The 23,648-nt window shown below is 37.3% G+C and overlaps 1 protein-coding gene across 16 annotated transcripts in view; it reads left to right on the plus strand.

Annotated features, from left to right (window-relative positions):
* The window catches only part of MAP2 (microtubule associated protein 2), a 298,127-nt gene that overhangs the window by 201,404 nt on the left and 73,075 nt on the right, over positions 1-23,648 (plus strand). For all 16 annotated transcript variants that reach the window (XM_046018967.1, XM_046018965.1, XM_046018968.1 and 13 more), the window contains one exon: positions 18,620-18,904. In XM_046018967.1, the coding sequence (XP_045874923.1) occupies positions 18,643-18,904 (262 nt within the window). In that variant the 5' untranslated portion in view covers positions 18,620-18,642. The remainder of the gene's footprint in view (positions 1-18,619; positions 18,905-23,648) is intronic.

Raw genomic sequence — 23,648 nt, forward strand, 5'->3', positions numbered from 1 at the left:
TCTTGTTTCTCAAGTTTCTCATATCAGTGAGGTCATATGATAATTGTCTCTCTCTGATTGACTTATTTTGCTTAGCATAATAGCCTCTAGTTCTATCTATGTCGTTGCAAATGGCAAGATTTCATTTTTGATGGCTGCATAGTATTCCGTTGTAGATATGTACATCTTCCTTATCCATTAATCTGTGGATGGACATCTCAACTCTTTGCAGAGTTTGGCTATTATGGACATTGCTGCTATAAAATTTGGGGTGTACATGCCCCTTCGGACACTACTTTTGTATCTTTGGGGTAAATACCCAGTAGCGTAATTGCTGGGTTGTAAGATAGCTCTATTTTCAACTTTTTGAGGAAACTCCATACTGTTTTCCAGAGTGGCTGCACCAGCTTGCATTTCCAACAGTGTAGGAGGTTCCCCTTTCTCCACATCCTCATGGAACCTAAGAATTTTAAAGGAAACTTTGTTTTAAAAAGCACCCTGAATAGCATTTGCATTTTCTTGGAGCTTACTTCCTTGGAGATGCTTCTCTGACCATCCTATTCAAAATAGTGCTTTCCTCTTGCCTTGCTATCTTCTTCTCATGTTCAATTTTATATTAAATACACTAAATGTTAAATTTAGTAATTTAACACAAAAATAACATTAATATTATATGAAGTATTACATTTTACATTTTACGTATTAGGGTTTGGGTTACTGTATGATCACCTCATTAAAATGTAACTATCAAGAGGATAGGAATTTTGTGTGACCTGTGGCATTTTGAGAGACCTTCCTGTGTGTCAATATAAATATCTTGTATCCTCCCCCATTTCCAATCCCACTGCTCCCTTCATTCAAACTCTTAATTGCTCGCTCATTAATTATTGCATTATTGGCCATCTATCTACTTTTCCTGTTTTTGATCATAACATGCCACCCTTTCTCTGGCTTTCTTATCACCCTTTCTCAGCCTTTCTCTGGCTTGTCTTATCAGCATCGTTCAAAGCTTCTCAGTGGTACGCCATTAATAATGATACAAGTTACACTGCACAGCCTGACAACGGATATCTCATCATCTAGATGCTTCCCTCTCTTGGCAGCATCTTCCACTACCCTTATTTCTGGCATTCCGAAACTTCCTTGATGTTTTCCAGCACGTTTCCAGCTCCCTCACTGCATCTTTTCATTGTTGTTTTCATGTGTAGAATTTTGCCCTTGCCACCGTGAATAGCCCTCAACACTGAAAGCAAGTTTGCCATTCTGAAGTCTCCCATGAATTTCTGATTTCTTGGGAACTTCTCTTAACTCCTTTTACACCTCTATTAAAGCATTTGTCATATTGTCGCGTGTCACATGGGACGTGTTAGTTTCCCTCAGTGGCTCCTGAAGGCCAAAGTGAGTCTTTTTTTTTTTTTAAGATTTTATTTATTTATTTAGCAGAGAGGGAGAGATCAACAGTAGGCAGAGAAGCAGGAAGAGAGAGTGGGAAGCAGCCTCCCTGCCTGATGCGGGGCTCAAATCCAGGACCCTGAGATCGTGACCTGAGCTGAAGGCAGAGGCTTAACCCATTGAGCTACCCAGGTGCCCCCAAAAGTGAGTCTTGATAATATTTGCATATCCTGAGCATCTAAAACCATGCCTGTGACACAATAGGTGTTCAATACATATTATTAAATTTCACCATCAGAGGAGACAATTTCCTTATCTCGTATTTCTTTCTTTTACAGCCCATGCTTAAGATACTTGGCTCACTTTTTATTTTCTTATAGATAAGGATGAGGGAGGTAGTCTCTGTCTTATTTGTAAAGTATTCCTGAAAATACTTCTATTTTTTTCCTGAGAAATATTGGTTTCTTTACATTTCAGGTCTATGGTTTCTCAAAAGATATGTGACTTTGTTTCATGATTTGTATTATCCTGAGTTTACCAAGAAATTATTTATGTTTAACTGAAATGTTCATTTCCTTTTGTCTCAGATTACAAAGCCAGACATGGGATATAATTTTAGCTGTAACTTTTAATTCTAATTTATTTTTTAAGTTAAAACAAAGAAAAGGCTAAAAAGAGGAAATTAAAACTTGCTACTTAGAAATTCTCAGCTAAAATGTCTACTGGAAATATGGATCTCATGTCAGTTAAAGAATGATTATTTAATAACCATTTTCTTAGAGAAAAGCTGTTACCTAGAGCATTTTTGTATCATTGAATTTCTCGATTTCATCTTGAGTTCATGTTTTTACGTAACTCAACTCTGAAATTCCTAACTTAAATTTGGAGAATTTCCTATCTTTGATTTACTGCCTATTTTAACTAAAATAAGAAATTTTGAAAAAAATCAAAGCAGCAGATCTTTGGTCCCATATTTTGTTGGGTAAAAATAATTGCTTTTTCCATCTATTTCTTTCACACATTTTTCAAAAGTCTCATCTGGGTTTAAGAGAATAAACTCTCAGGTTACCTGGGTGGCTCAGTTGGTTAAGCATCCAACTCTTGCTTTTGGCTCAGGTCATAATCTCAGGATCATGAGATCAAGCCAATGTCAAGTCCCATGTCAGGCTCTGTGCTCAGTGGGGAGTCTGCTTGAGATTCTCTTTCCCTTTCCCCTCTTCTGCTCCCTTTCTCTCTCTCCCTCTATCAAATAAATGAATCTTTAAAATAAATAAATAAATAAAACTGGCCCTTAGTGTAGATGAGTGGTCTGCTACTACTTGGTTTGATCAAATGGAGATCTGTGAGCTATTCTCTGAAAGCCTTATACCCACATCCTCTAATCTGATGCTATATCCTAACATTTCTCTTTGGTAATTGTACACTGTATTCTTTTTTTTTTTTTTTTTTAAGATTTTGTTTATTTATTTGACAGTGAGAGACAGATTGCAAGTAGGCAGAGAGACAGGCAGAGAGAGGGGGGAAGCAGGCTCCCCACCGAGCCAAGAGCCCGATGCGGGGCTCTATCCTAGGACCCTGGGATCATGACCCAAGCTGAAGGCAGAGGCTTTAACCCACTGAGACCCAGGTGCCCCCACGGGGTTCTTTATAAACATTTCTCTTTGGTAATTGTACACTATTCTTTATAGGCTTTCAAAACCTCATAAGAAAAATATTTTTCATTTTACTTATCAATGCTTAAGCATTTTGAGAAACTTAAGTAGATTTTGTGATTTTCTTTCCTTATTTTGAACCAAAGGCTGTGTATACAGCCTTTTAAAAGACCATGTAGAAACAGTCCATATGCTTTCCCATTGTTGAGAAGCCATTTCTTAGTCTATATATTTACTTCTGGTACCCAAGCTCTTCAGCAGAAAATTGAAAAGAATTTCAAAAAATAGTTTAGAGCTTAACACTGACAGAGACAGGAAGATTCTCCAGATTTTCCTATTCATTACTTCTATAAAAATATTCAGGTGACTTCTTAGACTTACATATCAAAAATCTAAAAGTTACAAAGTGCCAAAGAAAAGCTCGGACAGAACCTACCTAAATGAAGCAGATTTACTGTTGTCCTGCTCTTCTTGCCTCAGGTCACCTGGAAACCCAGGAAGATGAGAAGTCCATAGTGACCTTTTCTTTTACAGAGATGTTATCACCAGTAACACCTGTAATCTGTCCAGAGATTTCTCAGCAACCCTATTTGTCCCCATGTCTCTCCTCCTACTGCCACTAAAAAAAACATAAAGTTCCCAACCATTATCATGTTAAAAATGTATTGGATTTAAATTAAAAGTAAGCACTGAATATATTAAAAAAGTAATATACTTTAAGAATTTCCTGACTTTCCCAGAAATGTGTTTATTTTTTAATTAATTTCACATTTTTTACATTCCTAATCATGTTTTTATTTACTCTTGGCCAATGTTAAGTTTGCTGTATGCCTGATTTGCCTATGATAAGTCAATTTTTATATCCAAATGTTTTATATACGGGCCCACCATATAATACTGCCACACCTGTGGCTACATTAAGACCTTCACATGTAAGACTGGAATATATTGTCTTTTTAGAAAGATTTATCATTGTAGATACTTGTTGACTTGAATATTTTTTCCATCTCCATTTTTTACCTTCTCATAAACATAGACGAATTACACAAATTGCATACATTTCAGTCCTGGCGGATTTAACAAATTTAGGTCACATCATATCACTCCAGAAGTTTGACAGAACACAAATCACAAGCCATAAAAATTGCGCTGATTTCTAGAGTTCACTCCAGGGTACACAAAGATAGGTCTGCTCAGAGAAAGAAGTCAAACAGTATATGAAGACAATTGGATCAGACTTGAGTTATGAGGGAATTCCAAATGATGCCCAACTCAACTGATGGCATGAACAAGCTATTTTCAACTTCTAGTTCCCCTGAGTCACCATCACAGGCAGTGGTGGCATGGCACGACATAGCACACGGGCTGCCTGGAATCCAAGAGAAAGAAAAAAAAAGGGAAAGGGGAAATCTATCTGCTGTATATGACTCATAGTTTAGTCTTCTGTGACTCATAGTTTACTTTTCTCTAGAAGAAAATTAATATTAACTAGATGTGGGGCTCTCCATGAATATAGATGGTCAACATATTTTAAAATGCATGTAATGCAAATATTTTGCCTTCTTCCGTCTTTTTTCTGTTTAAATACATATGACTCAGAAAGTTTATATTCATGTAACACCTGCTGTGTCCTCTCTCACTGCATTTACTGTGTTATCTTGTAACCTACATTTTTCAGCCATATCTGCCTTCCTGATTATAGTGTGAACTGTTTGTGGTCAGAATCCATATCTTAATCACCATTGTATTCCAAATGCCTAGCAGGATTCTAGAATAAAGCTGGTATTCAATACATGTTGATTGAATAAGATACCAGAAAGCATAGTAAAACAGTTGATGATTGATAACTCTCTGAAAATTAGATGAAAGCTCAATACATACTCATTAAAGTAGTTTATTATAATCAGTGCCTCTCAAGGAAAAACCTACTTCTTCAGTCATGTGGGCTCCGACTTTTTCTCTCTCAATATTGTTCATTTTTTTGTTTGAATATCTGAGCAGATGAATGCAGACCTGACCAGACTTGTGTGTCTCTGTAACCTGCAATAATATCTAAAAAAAAAAAAAGCATAATAATAGTAATTCTGTCTTATATTGCACATCAAAAATCAAGTAAAACATTCTCTAACACTGTATAGTTCAATGAAAAAGAACTCTACAGAGGTATTAGCTGAATGGACAATAAACTGAAATCAAGAAAATAAGGTGGGGGAGCCTGGGTGGCACAGTCAGCATCTGCCTTTGACTCAGGTCATGATCTCAGGGTCCTGGGATTGAACCCCATATCAGGCTCCCTGCTCAGTTGGGAGCCTGCTTCTCCCTCTCCCTCTCCCTCTGCCATTCTCCCTGCTTGTGCTCTCTCACTTTCTTTGGCTGTCAAATAAATAAATAAAATCTTTTTGAAAGAAAGAAAGGAAATAAGGTAAATTTCTTTCAAAATGGTATAAAATCTAATATTTTTATCATTCCCCATCTTACAACAAATGGATGTAAGTAGGCAGATGATACAGAAAATAGAGACACTTTATAAGCCATTTTGTTAAAAGATTATGGTTTTCTTTTAATTATTAATTTTAATTAATTATTTATTTTAATTATTTAAATATGGAATCCAGCCTTTCATTTGAATCCCAGTCACACCAGCACAGTCGAAGCCTACAGGCTCCTTTCCTAAAGGGACTGTCTCTCTAAGAGACACTCATGCCTCCTTCCAGTTCATGTCTAACACCATTGTTGGATTAATCATTCTACAATATATGCTTGGTTATGTCACTCCTTTGTCTCACATCTTTCGTGGGTGTTCTACGGCCTTTCAGACAGAGGCTAAGCATGTCTCCTTTGACAGTTCCACCATTGCCTTCCTGTCAGGCTCATTTCCCCATGTCCCACATCACTTCTGGAACATAGTGAACAACTGTAGGCTTTACGCGTGTTCCTCATTCATTTGTTTAGTAAACATTGTTTTGTTGCTGAGCCTGCTTTGGACCACACACTGTACTAGGTGCTGGAGGTGCAGAAATGAATTAAACACAGCCCTCTCTCCAGGAGCTCACAGCCTCCTGAAGAAGACAGACAAAATAGGGAGGCGCATTCAGCACAAAGTGGAAACTGGAGTTTCAGAATGTCAAGATGATGCCTACGCCAAGTCTTAAAAAATTGTGAGACATGATCCTCCGTGCTCATTCTTCCTATAAAGATTTCCCTCCTTGCTTTGACTAGCTCCTACTTGTCCTTCAAACTCAGCTCAGATGTTATTTCCTCCTGGAAGGAGCTGTTTATGTCCCCCTATGACTTCCTTTTTTTCCGGGGGTGGTCTTTGTGAAACGTTTTGCTGGGGGAGGTTCACACATTCTGGTCTTGTCTTAGGCCAGAGCGTGATAAGCGGGTGACAGGAGCTCTGGGACCCGGAGGTGGCTCAGATGGAAACTGTAAGAACCATGTCCAAAGGCCAGCTCCTTGGTACTTCAATTTTCCCTTAATGAAATGGGACAGTGATGTTCCCTTCCAGGTCAGAAACACTGTTGGATAAAAGTGGGGCAAAAGCCATAAGAAAGAGGTTCTCCACCCCCAGAACCTGCCTCAAAGCCCCAACCACATATCATGAAGCCAGAAAAAGGGAATTTGTCCTAGAAACCCTGTTATCCAGGGTTTGTCCCTGCTGGGGGAATGTGAGAATGCAGCTCTCTCTGAATACCTAGAAGCTGGGGCAGGGACAAAGGGAGATTCGTATCTGGACAACATATTGATTTTCTAGGATACAACTTCCTGTCTTATCTTCAGGTACCACGCTGCATTTTTGTTGCTGGTTTGTCTGTGAGATCCTTTAGCACAAGGGCTATTTTTCTTCTATCCCCAATGCAACCATTCCCTATTTCTTGTTAGATAGAGACTTTCCATTAATGTTTTAGAGTAGGTTTTCAGTTACTTGTTTGATGAATTAAGATTTGTCATCTTAGAATTGAAAGCCATTTTAGCAGCTGTATATGACATTGTTCCATCAGTCAAAACCACAATTGATTCTATAATAGTCATAATAGGATGGACGTTTGGCTTTTGCTTAAATACATCCACTATTAAGGAGTGCATTAGGTTCAAAGAAACATAGATAAATGCTATGACGTTCTATGGTAAGCCCATATACTTAACTGTATTTGGAATAAAACTTCAGTCTAAACATATTAGAAGAAATCTCACATGGCTTGCATTTGTGGAAGGAGAATTATTCATCAAAATATGAAGGAATTGAATAGATGAGATAAAGTAGTGGGAAACAGCATCAACCATATCTTATTTATAGTTCCCCAGGTTTTCATCTTTCCTTCTGTCTTAAATAGCTAAAAGCAGATTCCTGTCATGGAAAACCATAAAGTCATTAATTTTTGCCTATATCCTTCTATACCTCCTTCACTTCCAATTCTCCGTTCTTCATTTATTTTCCTTTCATGATGACCATTTTCTTCTCCAGCTTTTTGGCTTTTGTTTGGTGGTTTTTTGTTTTCAATTCTAGTATTTTATGATATATGGCACAGCCTTCAAGTTTATCTAAGTCATAACTCTGTTCCCCTCCTATAAAGAAACCTCTGAAGCATCTTTTCCTCAAGGACTGATCATTGTTTTTAGATCATAGCCACTTGACTACCCAGTCAGGGCCTTCTTGGATGTCCAGAACTAAAGGATCTTTACTCCATAGTAGTGCAAGTAAATACTTAGACCTAATTTTTCCTTGGGAATGTCTGTAATTCCATAGACACATGGAATTGGTAACCAAAAGAGATTTGTCTGACATGTCTAAAATCAGATTTTAAACTGGAAAAATTTTAGGACAAAATCATTAATTGTCTAAAATCCAAATTACAATTTCTCTGATGCTTCAATTCATACTTATTTAAAGAAAACGTCAGTGCAATTCTTATTATTGAAATTCTCCTTGTATAGATAAGGATTGATGTATTGGTCGATATTGGTCAATATTGATGTAAAGGTCAAAATGTATTTGTTCAATGCTTTATAGTTTGTTTCATGCATCTGAAACTAACATTTGGGTTTAGTGCCCTAAGTTTACAAAACTAGTAAGTGAGAGAGTCAGGATTCAACCCTAATTTTCTTATTGGAAATCTACTATTTCTTCCACTGTATCTTGATATCTAAGTGCTGCTCCTTAGCTAAATAACATCAGTAAAAGCTTTAGAGCATTTTAATTAGTATTTATTTCTATTATGTATAAAAGGTATGCATTAGCCATTTTATATACTGTGAAAGATGGGTCAGAAATAATATAGAGCTATGAAATAGAGGCTGTACCCCATGGTCACAGGAAGTATCTTACCAGTTCAATATGGTAGATTGTTATCCGTGGAATAGGCTTATGAGATTAGTGTTACCTGGATGGACTTTCTAGTTCCAGTCCATTCCACCGGTCTCACCACCTGGTGAAGGAGCAAACAATGATATGGATATTAGTGGATTTGGCTTTCATTCCAGATTTCCCTAGCAGGGTTTAACTTGGTGAAATAATTTACTCTCTCTCATCTCAGTTCTTCAATATGGGACAAACCACACACTGGATCCAATTGCTAAAAATGTTTACATAAAAGGCATAAATAATAAATAATGGGTAGAATTCATTGAGCACTTCCAACTTATGTGGGATTATGCTTTATTTCTGTTTTGTAATTCCACCAATAACCTAACGTTGGGTTTTGTACGGTGTTCAATATCATGAGAAATAATTATGCAGGTATCAACTCTCTTCATACAAATTGTTTATTAGTCATGGTGTGTGATGAAGAATGAATCCTCTTTACAGGTATTTTATAGTCAGGTCTGAAAAGAACAGAGAAGACATGGAACAAGTATCTGGATTCTCAGCTTAGACCTTTTTCATGCCAGCAAGACCTTTTCCTCAGTTTTGCATGAAAGACAAAGAGAAGGGGTAGAGGGTTATAGTCAGTTCATCGACAACTATTAAAGCTTTGAACTCAGTCTTTGTAAGCAAAGATGTGGATTCTACATAAATTTCTACTACTGTTAGAGGTCAAAAGAAAAGTTTCTGTTTTGCTATACTGATACGGGTAGTAATAGTATAAAGCATAATATGCCTACATGGAAAAGGGAAACAGTATTTATTAATTGTATTATATAACTGGTTGTTTTACTCTTTTATTCCTTCTTGGATATGTAGCAGAACAAAATTACAATGCCAGTGTTTTTATTGAATTGGTACATTACATGATGACAGGGCAGAACATTTCATAGAAAACATTCTAGAACTATCTGTGCCAAGAGCATTATAAAAATGGAGACATGCCTATCTGGCACAGAGTATATTTTTCCTTTAGATTTTCCAAGTTTTCATTGTTTCTCCTTTTGCCAATTTTTGAGAGTATTTAATGTTGCCGAGTAATAACTATAATCAGTGACTATTTCTGCGCTTTGTGATCTTTTTAATATTGTAATCCAAAGAAAAACAGCGTGGTTTGTGGTCATATGGGAATCCTGAGAGAAAAAGTCCTACTCTGCTAAATGACATTTTCAACATGCATCTAAATTATCTAAATATTAAAACATTCAATTACGTCCTTGAGAACTTTGCTACTTCAGAATATCACATGTTCACAACATGTTTATTAACCTACATCCATTTCTAAAATGATTTAATGGATAAAAAAATTATAACCGGATTTGAGATTTTTTTTTTCCCGGATTTGAGATATTTTAAGCAAATGTGCTTTTGTTCTAAACCGTTACTGAATGCCAAGGAGTATGTAAAATAAATATTCTAAAGACAATTTGAAGATGCAGATTGACCGAGGACAAGTTACTGCTTTCAAAATACAAAGTGAATTTTACCACAAACCATGGGTAATTTTAAGCATTCTTCTGAGATATTTCTGCCTCCCTCAAGTAGGATTAGACACAACAACAAACTGGCATATTACCAGGAAGTTGACTAAAAGCAGTCAGTCCTGTGGTTGGACCCGATTTCCTCCTCATAAATGTACTGGACTGAGGAAGTGAAATCTTTAACCTCTATTTGTGAGAATGACCTTGTGACCTATCAAGATCATTGTCTCAGAGACATCGGGGTCGCTTAGCTGGTTAAGTGGCTGCCTTCAGCTCAGGTCATGATCCCAGGGCACTGGGATTTGTATCCCTGCTCAGCGGAGAGCCCCCTTCTCCATTGCCTGTGCTCCCCTGCTTGTGCTTGCTCTCTCGCTCTCTCTCTCTGACAAATAAATAAATAAATAAAATCTAAAAAAAAAAAAAAAAGATTATTGTCTCAACCTTCTACTTCAGTTATTCTACAGGGTGATTTGTGTATGGAATACTATCACTCCCTGTTCTTTTCCGAAATCCTGTGAAGTAGGCTTTCCTGGAAGCATGAGGCTCCAAACTTTAGTATATCAGAAGCACCTGTTGGACTTCTTAAAACAATTTCCGATCCCCATTCCCAGAAATTCTAATTTATTAGATCAATAGCAGAGGTAATTGGCTGAAAACACTTTAAGGTACATTGGAGTAGATGATTGCTGAATACTGTGTCAGTTTCATGATTTAAGTACTTTTTCTGAAATGAGACAAAATAGTTTATCTTAAAGATATTTCTAAACCTACATGTCACATGGTCTCTCTTATGTATACTGGGTCTTGCTCAGGTCTACTTATTCTTTGAACTTGGTGTCATTTTTTACATGCCCTTCAATGGAGTTACAACTTGAGTCCAAAGCTACCATGCCTGAAAATTAGATTCAAAACCATTGTCTTCTCACCCAGTGAGCTAGTGTTGGCCAAACATCCATAACTATCAGAACGTTTTTCCATGTGTTTATCTCGAGGTAGGGGATTGATGATTGATTCATTCAACATTCAACAAATATTTGAAACCCATCTGAAGACTAAGTGGTATTTGGGCTGGTTTATATATTACTATCTGTGTTAGTTGTGTGCATCTAACTTTTGCATGACCCTTTTCAGACTTTGAAAGAGACTTTGAAAGAGAAATATGAAAACCTCCAACTAAGTAGGTAGGTAGAAAATCAGAAAATGGTTTCTTTTTTTAGTACAGTATGTCTCTGCTTTGCATCTTTAGCCCTGAGAAAGGAAATTCATCCATAGCTTAGGAAGACATTAGAACTGTCAGGGACATTTTCTTCTAGGTGGTTCTGCTTACTTTTTATTTCTTCCCTTAAAATAGTGGAGAAAATGTGACAGTTGTACCTTCTTTTCTTCTATCTGCAAGCCCTCAGGGCATATGCGCGCAGGAACTTTTGTTTGATAGGCTTGAATAAGTATATCTATGTGCTACTTGCTCTAAAGAACAGAAAGTATAAGGGGCGCCTGGGTGGCTCAGTGGGTTAAGCCTCTGCGTTCAGCTCAGGTCATGATCCCAGGGTCCTGGGATCAAGCCCTGCATTGGGCTCTCTGCTCAGTGGGGAGCCTGCTTCCCCCTCTCTGCCTGCCTCTCTGCCTACTTGTGATCTTTCTGTCAAATAAATAAATAAAATCTTAAAAAAAAAAAAGAACAGAAAGTATAAGAACTTTCAGAGTTTAATCAAACTATTTTTTTGCATGTACAATATTCCAGTAGTCCAATATTCTAGTAGTCCAATGATAAGTGGAAGTCCAGATGAAAATGACTCTTTTTAAACCAGTCTTGAAATGCTTTGGTTTTAATGTGCACATATTAAACCACTAGGCAGAACCACAAAAATGTGGTTTTTTGCCACCTCCAATATAATAAGTCACTTGTCATTTGAAAGTTACAATTCACTTATTAGCAACATTTGCATGAATGGTAATTAAAAGAGTATTCTAAGGAAGATAGATAAAAGAGAAATACTATTTTTATGGGGCTCCTGGGTGGCTCAATCGGTTAAGCCTCTGCCTTCCCCTCAGGTCATGATGCCAGGGTCCTGGGATCAGGCCCCTCGTGGGGCTTCTTGATCAGTGGGGAATCTGTTTCTCCCTCTTTCTCTGCCCTTCTGCCCACTTGTGCGGTCTCTCTCTCTCTCTCAAATAAATAAATAAAATATTTTTTAAAAAGGAGAGAGAAAGAAATACTATTTTTAAAAAATCAGTAATGTTAGTTTTTCTAAGAAATCATATTTCTCATGAGAATTTATTGACCTAGTAGTTATCTGAAAGATCTAGAATATTAAGTAAGATCTTATACATGTTTTGTGTAAAGAAAATTTAAGTTTATTTTGTATTTTACTGTGTACTAAATTATAATGCATAATTTCTTTAAAAAGTGATACCTTAAAGTAAATTTTCAGAAGACGAGAGGTCCATTTGTTATTTATTTATAACATATATTCTGCCTGATTTCAGAAAAGATTTGATAAGTTTTACAATTAAATTATATGTAAAATAAGAAATAAAACATAGTACCAAATTCTTAGGATGGAGTAAATACTGTAGCTAAGCATTAAAGCATTAAATACTGTAGCTAAGTAATTAAAGGAAGATGTGGAAAGTGATAGATTACTTGATTGTCTAAGAAATATCAAAAATTGGCAAAATACATATCTTATTTCTAAATTACAATATAAATTAATCTATTGTATATATCCTTGCACTTGGTACAATCATATCACAAAAGGGTGTGTTTTCAAGAGCAGTTTTACAGAATTAGAAGCAGACTTTGGTTTGCCTGTGGGAAAGTCCAAATTTTTTTTCACAGGAAAAGAAAAATAACTATTTAGATATATGAATTCATTTAAGTATCTGGATAGAGACTCAAGTAAAATCCCGGAGTTTTGAAACAGAGCATTACAGTCTTAGGCCTGGACAGTTTGAAAAGCAGATACACTTAAATACAATAGAATCTCAATATAGGAGAGATCTAATTATTGATACTGCAATCAATATTCTAGAAATCTGATAAATAATAGTGGGGCTGCCTGGACACCCATCGAAAAGCTACAAAATATATCTGTAAAAGTCTATATTATCATATGAGATATAAATTTTTCTATTTATTAAGTAATTAAAAATTAGAATATATCTATCCTAAACCATGAACTGTTTTGCCATACAGACATATTTGAGATGAAGTTAGTTATTTAATTTTTTTCCGTTCCTTTTTGTTGTTGTTGTTTTGTTGTTCCTTCCAGTGTTTCACTTACATATCTCTTCTCTTTCTTGGGATTTCTTAGCTATAATTATCAAAGAGATTTGACTACTTATAAGGCTCCTGATTCAAGGTAATAAAACCTTCTACTCAGTATGAGGAAAAGTAGTTATTTTACTCAGCAGCCTTAAACATCTATGCATCACATCTACCTCAAAACACAATTGAATAATTTTACATAAATAGATAAGGAATTAATCCATATACCATTTCAACTGGGAATTTAATCTGTATAAAGACTGTTTTCATTCTGGTTTTAATATAAGGTGATAGACATTGAGTCTTCAATAGGTTAGAAATCCAATCAATACCAAGTCATATCATTTGGCTCCTATCCTTAGAATCAAAAGTCAATGACAGATTGCCAAATACTCATGAATCTTACTTTTTTTAACATAATTAATCATCAAAGAAATGAAAAGTGTAGCCATGGTCAGTGTTTCAACAGCTGGGTTGAAAACACGTGTGCTTTTGCCAAAGAGTGTTAGATTGAGAGAATAGACCTAAGGTTTATTGAGGGGAAAAAGCTAGGATTTTAAGAACTAGAATTTTAAAAGGTGGAATTTTGATGAAAGAATAAATAAATCTGTTCTTAGAGAACTTTCAAATATCAAGAGGAAATGGTTGTATTAGAAAGGGTAGGGGACGTCCGGGTGGCTCTGTCAGTTAAACTCTTGGTTTCAGCTAGGGAGGTGATTTCTGGGTTCGGGAATCAATTCCGCATGCTCTCTGTGCTCTGCACTGAGTCTGCTTGAGATTCTCTCTTCTTCCTCTCTCTTCCTCCCCCTGCCCACACTCTCTCTCTCCCTCAAATAAAATGAATAAGTAAAATCTTTAGAAAGAAGGGTAGCAAAGATTGGAGCTTATCACTCAAGTCCATGGCTGACATTTTTGGTGGCGCAGTATCTTCTCCCAGCTTTCTTTCCAACTGTGTATCTTAATTGAGATGAATACTGGGGCCTTGCAATATGCGGTGTAAGAGCAATGATATGATCAAGTCACGTGAGTATCTCATACTGATATAATAAGAAATTTGAACCTCTTGGATCTCTTTGTTAAAAATCCATATTATAGGTAGCTGTAGCCCCATTAATACTGGCATTTGTGTTTAGCTCTACCAGGTAAGATTCCCATTGGAAATAAATGTCTCGGACTTAGTACCTTTCTATTCAACTTAATAATTCCCTTGCCCACATTCTCAACCTACACTTATGGAAGGGAGGTAGGGGCAAGGATTCAGGCAGCTTTTCAGTTTAATAGTCAAACCAGGTGATTGTGTGGTAGATCCCCCCAAGCTGTTCAGCTGTTAGGAGCAGTTAGGATCTGTGATCTTTATATGGAAAGAGGAGAGTCTTTCTCATTTTGCAAGAGGAATGGAATGTCACAATTCCTGGTACCTCACAAGTTTCCTTTTATAGATTTGGAGGGGATTGGAGTTTATCTCAGCTTTCTTATCTTCTTTAATACTACATTCACAGTTTGGGGGGAGCGTCAGATAAAAGTAATACATCAGGAGGAAGAAATTAAAAGATGCTGTGATCTCCTGTAACTATATTGTAATACCTTGTGTAGAGTGGAGATAATCTGACCCTAAAACATGGATTAGGAATTTAAGTGAAATTTACTATGAGGGGGTAGTATTTTAATAATACCACGTTGCGATTGTGAGTGTGGCCGAAGAGTGTCTCCTTTGATTCCAGCAGCTTTTCAGTACAGCAGATGAAAATCTTTCCAAATTACGTTTTCTGTCAAAGTCGTTTTGTCAGAGCAATGCTGATTATAGCTTAAGATCTCCTCAAATGATTGTCACTTAGTAGATGGTTAGACTATGTACATTTCTAATACCCAACAAATAAGAAATTGATGTCTGATTAATCTGTAAGCATTTTACTATGTATTATCTGAATAGTCTTATCAGGAAGTCAGATAATGCATTTTGGATAATTAATTCACGGTATTTGTGCCACTGACATTAATTAAAGCAGCATGGCCACCCAGCTCTTTCTTTTTCCAAATGAGCTTTTTTTTTTTTTCTTGGAAATATCACCTTTCATTGATTAATTGAAAAGAAAGAATACAAAACTCTAAAGCATTTACCATTAAGGAGTTTACAATTTAAATGCCTGGTGTCTTGAAAACAAAGTATCTTAACATTTTAACATTTAACATTAACATTTAACATTAAGTGGATGATAATCAAGTGATACTCTTCCTCAGTCAGGCATTATTTTTTTAGGTCCAAGGTGAGGAATTTTTGTCACTGAAAGATTTTTCCCAGAGAGCCCTGGGGGAAAAACTGCCAACTTAAACTGGGAGTTTGGGTGTTTATATTATTTACTTTGAAGATCTGTGGCTAGGAGACTAAAATGCAAACCTAAGCATTTCCCAAATCCTTTTGAACGTGTTAATAAACATGGCATCAGAAAAAGTTTTCTATGGCCAATAGGTTGGAATGCTATGGACATCACTGGCCCTCCCTGAGATTCCAAAATTCCAGTAGCATATCAAAAGCTCTCTGAAAGATCAAGTTATACACACCCCTATGACTCAGTGTTTCTCAAGCTTATTTGTACATGTAAGCAGTGACAGTCTTCCTACCCAAAACACATCCCAAAACTAATCATGAAATTACATCAGACGCATTTCAATAGAGGAATTAGTCTATCTATACATGACCAGTATTTTTCAAAGTCATCAAAAACAAGGAAAGTCTGAGAAATTCTCACAGCCAGGGGAAAACTGAAGAGACGTGAAAAGAAAAGAAATGTTAATGTTTGCAGGATGGGATTCTAAAACAACAGAAAAAGGGAATTGCAAAAATTGAGGTAATCCCAGTAAACTATGGACTTTGGTTAATAATAATGTATTAATATTTTATAATTATAACTAAAGTACCATACAGAGGTAAGATTTTAGTGACAGGAAGTTGTATACAGGGGTGCATAGAGACTCTTGTACTGTATCTGCTTAGTATTTCTGTAGATCTCGAAGTGTTCTAAAATGAAAACCCATTAACTTTTTTAAAGTGGTATTAACAAGGCATATACTTCTTTGGGGCAAACTTCCTATTTACAAGTATTCATTCAGCATGCAAAATAGATTGGACAGTGTAAGAATATGGAAATTTTAATTGAGCTATTTTGGGAAAGGAAACCAAGGCATGTAAAGATAAGGATGCCGAGCCAGCGTCTTAAATATTCACAATTCGCACCTGGAATCCAGGTATTTCTTCAATCCATTAGACTTATGAAGGTGCCACAACAGTTCAAAAAAAATATAATCCTCACACTCCTGGATGAGGTCCTTTGATATTTGACTGGAAGACAATGACAGACTGCAGTCTAGAATATTGCAGAATCATCCTTATAAGGATGGAATAGAGTTTTCCAATATATACATGGAGTGCTGAATTCTGAGGGTACGCTCCTCCCACTGGGCTTCTGCATCTTAGACATTTGCCGTGTCTGCCTTGGAACATTCTTTCAGTTCTATATAATACCTGTAGACATTTGCAAGTAACCCTTGTTGTTGTACTCAACATGTTTTCAGCCTCTGGTTCCTATAGCAATAATTCCAGAAAACTACTTAAGATATTTTATGCATAATGATTTCTGGTATGATTGGTAGTATCATTCTAATAACAAAAACAAAGATAATAACTACTATTTATTGAGCATGACTGGGACTGTGCTGAGCCCTTTATATTTTTCTGTTCATGTTTTATAACAAACAATAAACTGGACATTGTCCTCACTTTACAGATGAGGAAACCCTTCTTTGGATCCAGTTCATTGAACATTGTTAGTGATGTAAGGATGCTCCTTGGCTTATTCACAAGTCCTTCAATCAATGTTTCAAAAGCTAAACTTCTGGGGCACCTGGAGGGCTTAGTGGGTTAAGTGCCTGTCTTAGGCTCAGGTCATGATCCCAGCATCTTTGGATGAGTTGGGCTCTCTACTCAATGGGAAGTCTGCTTCTCTCTCTGCACCTCCCCATGCTCGTGCTTTGTCTCTCTCACTTTGTACTCTGTCTCTCTCTTGCTCTCAAATAAATAAATCATATAAATTAAGTAAGTAAAATAAATAAATTAGTACTAAACATCTTCTATCCTTTTTAAATATGTTCTTAGGAACAATAATTAGAACGCTTATGGGAAGGAATTTGGGGGGAGGTTTAGTATTGTAGTCAAATTAGTTTAATGAGTTAACTCATCCAGCTCTTCCTGGTATGAATAGAAAACTAGAATTAGAACCTGAAGAAAGCATTGAAATTAAGTTAAAAAAAAAAAAAGACAAATACTTGTTAGGAATCCGGTAGGAAAACTTATTTTCTATGTAGCTTGATTTATTTGTGATGTCTCTAAACAGAGCTTAGTAACAGGAAGTAGATTTGTTTTAATACAATCTTGTTTGCTTCTTTGGAGTTTTTTACTTGTTACTGTTTTTGAAAACAGGACAGTGTTCTTAGTTTCCCTCAGAGACAGTCGTTGCTTATGTCATTATCGGCAGTGTGGAGACAATAGGCCATCCATGAGTCTACCTTGCTGGCAACAGCTTTCTAGAACTGAGTGATGAAAACACCTTTTCTTGACTATATCTCTAAACCTAGTGGCTTCAACATGGAAATGAAGGTTATGCAATATCTACCACTCACTTAACATGCGGAGAACACCCATTCCATGACTTATTCAAACTTTACTATAATTTATAGCCACCTGATATATGTCAGTGATTTAATGTCTCCAGATCTGATTTGACTTACCTGTGAAATAACATTTTAAGGTAGGATGTGGGCCTAATACTGAATTTTTTATTCTTTCTCTATGTAAGATTTATACTAAGAGAAAATCTTAGGACATCTCTATATACTCTTAATCTGTAGATAAGGTTTAGGAAAATTTGCTAAAAAATTAAGTCAAAACTCTCTTTTAATATACAGTATCCAGGAAAACATATCTACCTCTGGTTTAAATTGAACACCTTTGAAATGGAAAGGACTACTACGTTAGACAATGCATTTTCTAGGGTTCGGGGAGAGTTGTGTTTTTAAGAGTACTTGGAGTGATCTTCCCTAATTCATCATTTCCCCTTAACTATTTGTTTTCTTACCTTTTTCTACCCAATGTCTTGATACTGCTGTTTCCCCTACCCTGAAGGATTCTTTGACTCTACTATACAGTCAATGAAAGTTAGATATCTCCTTAAATGCTAAACACTAGTTTAAAGTAAATTAAAGTGATGTTAGTCACATAGTAAAGGAATAGATAAGCCAGAAAAGATCTGTTTAAAAAACAAGGTATTAACAATAACTATTTGCTTAATATTAACAGTGGATTATTAAGCATGTTTCTTTTGGCCATAGCTAACCATTGAGTTTGCTGCAAGTTTTCCCTGTCTTAGGAATAGTCATATCAGATCAGATTTTCCCAAAGTGATGGCGACTATTTTTCTGATTCCAATCTCAGGAGAGGTCACAGGGCGTGGAAGAATGGCAGATGATCGGAAAGAAGAAGCAAAGGCGCCTCACTGGACCTCCGCTCAACTAACAGAGGCATCGGCACACCCACATCCACCTGAGATTAAGGACCAAGGCGGGGCAGGGGAAGGACTTGTCAGAAGCGCCAATGGATTCCCATACAGGGAGGATGAAGAGGGCGCCTTTGGAGAACATGGGTCACAGAGCACCTATTCAGATACCAAAGAGAATGGAATCAACGGAGAGCTGACCTCAGCTGACAGAGAAACAGCAGGTAACTAAGGGCTCCTCTGTGCCCAGGGCTGGCTTCGTGCTTTGAAGTCTGTTTCATCTGAAAGTGAATTAATTTACTGCAATGATCCTCTTTCGTTAGTGCTAGGACTGAAATTCCAGTTAGGCAGGGGAAATAGACACCAAAAGAAGAGGAAAAATCTTGGGAACTAGCGCGACATTCCCCCAAATTAGTTGTATTCTTCATCTCCTCTCCCTATTTAGTTTTTACCACATTAGTTTTAATACACATGGTTCAGTGTATGTGTGTTTTGCTAGTAACTGTCAGCTTTTTAACTCATGGAAAGAAAATTTCACAAATAGTTACTTATTGATTCTCTTGAATAATATTGGACCTAAATTTGATTGACTGAATAGAAACATATTTACTTTTGGGGGCAGAAAGCAATTTGGAGTCTATCTCCCAGCCTTTATAAAAGAGAGAGAGAGATAGAGATTGGGGCACCTGGCTGGCTCATTTGGTGAAGCATACAGACTTTTGGTCTTGGGGTTGCGAGTTCAAGCCTCACGTTGGGTATAGAGAGTACTTAAAACAATAAAATAAAATCTTGAAGAAAGAGAGAAAGAGAGTGAAAGAAAGGAAACAAACACACATATATACATAGGAACCATTCCATACTTCCTCAGAGAGTTTTGTAAGAACTAATATTACAGATGCTTGAAGGAGAACACAATTTGAGTTACTCTTAAGTACTTCCTTTCAAAGTATAATTTCTACCAATAGTCCTCTTTGTTCTGTCATTGATAATATCATCATTGATGGTATGGTCATTATAGCACGTTAACAGCATCAGGAAAACCCTTGCCTGCACTGTATTCGTCACCATTAATTTCCTTTTTTCTGTAATCAGAATGTAATGTGTTTGAACACAATAACTCGCAGACATACCACTCCAAAAAGAGTAGGTAAACTACAAGTAACAGGAAAGGCTGTGCCCCCTTCAGAGTCCTCTCTTGCTTATTCAAACCCTGGTTTCCTGCACGCTATCGATTAGACAGCAACACTTCTCTACTGTACACTTTGTTCAAAAAATGTATTTAAATTTCAATGGGTATGATTAAGGGCATCTCAGATAACTGAGGAACAATTACATAAGGACATAGTGTAATTTTTTTAATCCCCTTGTTCGATAAACTACTGTTGAGCCTTTTCTATAGGTAAGATGTGCCAGCCTCTGTGCTCGTGCAAGGTATGTCTTTGAACTTCACAGAGCAGATGACCCAAGAGCAGACATGAGACCGGTGTACACAATTCAAATGCGAAACACAATGTGTTCCATGCCAAACCAGCAGTAAAAGAAAGGCAACGTTGACAAGGGATCGTTTCTACGTAGGACCAAATTTCCCAAAGTTTGCACAGAAGCATCTTGAAAAGTCACAGCAAACTCACAGGGCGATGGCGGAGTATTTTAATTGCTCAAAGGGAAACACAGTGATACTCAGCATCTGTTAAACACCGCTGGACCGCAAGATAGTTCACAGTTTCAACATTTGATCACACCACATTCCAAGACTTATCTATGTGAAGTCAGGTTTTTGGCAGTTGCCCTGATAAGAAGCAAGGATCCTGCAGAAACTCATGTGGAACAGGAGAGGAGAGTGAGTGTGCAATCTAATTCAAGCATTTGCGAATCTATGAAGTGCTCGACGGGCACATATGGCCTGGTAGTAAGAAACTGTGGATACAACTGAAATAAAAATGTTATATTTGCCTTTCACGGTCACAGTGAGGATTAAATGAGATGGTAAAGTGTACAAAGTCAACGGATCAGAGAATAGCATCTGTTAATTGCCATTATTGTTATTGCTGGTGGTGGTCCTGTCAACATGGACAATGGGGCACTCTTGATCAAGGCATCTCTTTAGACTGCTGAGGGCAATAGAGCTTGGACAAGGTGGGACTTGGGTGTCAGGAGACCTCAGTAGGAAGGTTTTGCAGAAATTGAGGCATGAGGAGATGAGGACATGCTGGAACAAAATGACTGTGGGGAAGACAAGATAATGTGACAGGCCAAGATTTTTCTCATCATCCCATCCAGCAACACGCGATGTTGCACTTCTAATGTTCAATTAACGTATGTTGAATGAGTGAATGAATGAGCATGTGAATGAATGTGCGCATGAATGAATGCCAAAGAAAAAAAGAAAGTCTTTTTCAAATTAATGGTGACACTACTAAAATGTCTTATCTTACCAGTTGCCTCTTACAGATAATAATAGCAGCTTGTAATAAACTAAAGAAAAAAGTTGCTCTGTGCGCTCGGTCAAGAGGTGAAGAGCCAACATCACTCCCTATTTCTTCTCAGTGGTCTTCATTATTTAAGAACATCGGAAAAATCGCTTTGCCGAGTCCGTGTGTCTTCACCTGCTTCTTTGAGAAAACAGTATAAATTAAAAAGAGACTAACAGATGTTTCTTTTAATTTATGAGTTCAGGAGTATTCAGAGTTAATTTTGAGCTCAGTCCATCATATTTCACTTGAATCTTATCTTACTCTTGGGACTCCAACTCTGGAAGTTCTATATGCACGTTCATAGTGATGAAAGTTGTAAACAGCCAACTGTGGGGAACCAGAGTAAGACATACAATCCAAACTTGGGTATGATTTTACATTAACCTCCCTCCAGATATCACAAGACATGTAGTAAGTCCGTATAATGTGGAAAGCCGTGGGGAAGAAAAATGTGCAATATTGTCTCATACCTACAGGGGATGTGCCAGTGATAAGTTAATGTGCAATTAGATTCCTCCCCAAATTTTATCTTAAAATAATAGTACGTTTTATTATTGATGGTTTATACGTAACAAAAATCATTCCCAGGAAGAAGTGTTCTTCAATCTGAAATACGGTCTTTAAAAATCCTATCCTTTGATGGTAGGGCTCATGAACATGAACTGACACTGTATTTTGAGGTCGTTATTTTAAAGAGGACCAGAGGAGCAATACACTAGCCTCCTCTTTTACCATTCACATGTAATCTGTCAGTATTTTGCATTTTTCCCTTAGAAAAGATGCTTCTCGGGGCTGTATAACATGGCACACTTTTCGGTAACATCAGGTCTTCAGCATGCTGTGGCGTCCAGGCCACCACTGGTTGAATCCAAAGGTCTTTCTTCTCTCCTACTTTGCTATAGTCCTCTCTTCATTGTTAGAAACAAGTTTATCCACAAGATTGCTTATTTTTATTCCTCTCTAAAAGAAAAATCACATAATAAATGCAACGCGATTACTGTATCTCCCTCTCCTCTTCCATCTCCGGGCGGACTTACTTCAACCAAAGATCAGACCCCGTCCTCTCTCATCTACACTTTTCGATGTTCACCTTCATTCCTGGGCCATAGTAATTTCTAATTTTTGCAAATGCAAGCCCATAGGCAGCTCATCTTTGATCCTATATGCTGAGACTGGGGCAAGGGGAGAGAAGGGAATTCTACAAGGCGATAGTATTTTAAATTCTATTTCTTTTTTTTTTAATATTTTATTTATTTATTTGACAGAGAGAGAGGTCACAAGTAGGCAGAGAGGCAGGCAGAGAGAGAGGGAGAAACAGGCTCCCCACTGAGCAGAGAGCCCGATGCGGGGCTCGATCCCAGGACCCTGAGATCATGACCCGAGCCGAAGGCAGAGGCTTAAACCACTGAACCACCCAGGTGCCCCTAAATTCTATTTCTTTATGGATTCCTCTTCTAGATTTCATCTCTTTCCTCACAATTTAAAGCTAATCCATAGAAAAGTAGATAGAATTATGTGCTCACCCATCGTAGCATAACTTTTTGCTACTTCAAGATTTTTTCTTACACGTATTCACTAAGGTAGCCTTTTTAGAAACCATGCCACAAAAGCCCCCAGAAAGAAACGAGAAGCCATTAAGAATCTAGTCACTTAGGAAATCGATAATTATGAGACTAAAAACATCATTTTTTCAGTTTATTTTTTTACAGCAGTAGAGCTGACACACAACACTACTTTAGTTTCGGGTGTACAACATAGTGATTCAACTTCTCTGCGTTGCTATGCTCTGCTCCCCACAAGTGCAGCTCCCATCTGTCACCGTGCAATGCCACCACAGTGCTGCCGACAGTGTTCCCTAGACTAGACCTCCCAGTTACTCCCACGACTTACTAATTCCATAACTAGAAGCCTAAACACCCCCCTCCCCTTCACCCATTTTGCCCCTTCCCTCTACCCCCATTCCCCCTGGTTAGATCAGTTCTCTATATTTATGCGTCTCTTTCTGCTTTTTGTTTGTTTTAAAACCGTCATTTTTAAACTGTCTTCCAAAGTGTGAATCATAATAGACTTGTAATAAACCTTTCCTCTCTTCTCCACTTTATCATTACGGAGAAAGCAAGAGGACCACATTTGGTACCCCCAGAGTTCCAAGTCTGAGTGAAAATTAGGAACCCAATCTAAGTTTCTTATCTGAGGGTGGTGCCCAAACTCATATTAGATTCCCATCAAAATAACCAGAAGAAGGCGTCTGGGTGGCCCAGTCAGTTAAGTGGCTGCCTTTGGCTCAGGTCACAGCCCCAGGGTCCTGGGATTAAGCCCAGTGTCGGGCCCTGTGTTGGGCTCCCCCCTCTGCTTCTCTCTCTCCCTCTGCTGCTCCCACGGCTTGTGTGCCTTCTCTCTCTCTCTCTCACTGTCAAATAAGTAAATAAAATCTTAAAAAAAAAAAAAGATAACAGGAGGAAACCAGTAAGACCACCTTTCACAGGTGTAGTCA

This window comes from Meles meles, chromosome 9 (genome assembly GCF_922984935.1).
Source record: "Meles meles chromosome 9, mMelMel3.1 paternal haplotype, whole genome shotgun sequence".
In the NCBI taxonomy this organism is placed as follows: domain Eukaryota; kingdom Metazoa; phylum Chordata; class Mammalia; order Carnivora; family Mustelidae; genus Meles; species Meles meles.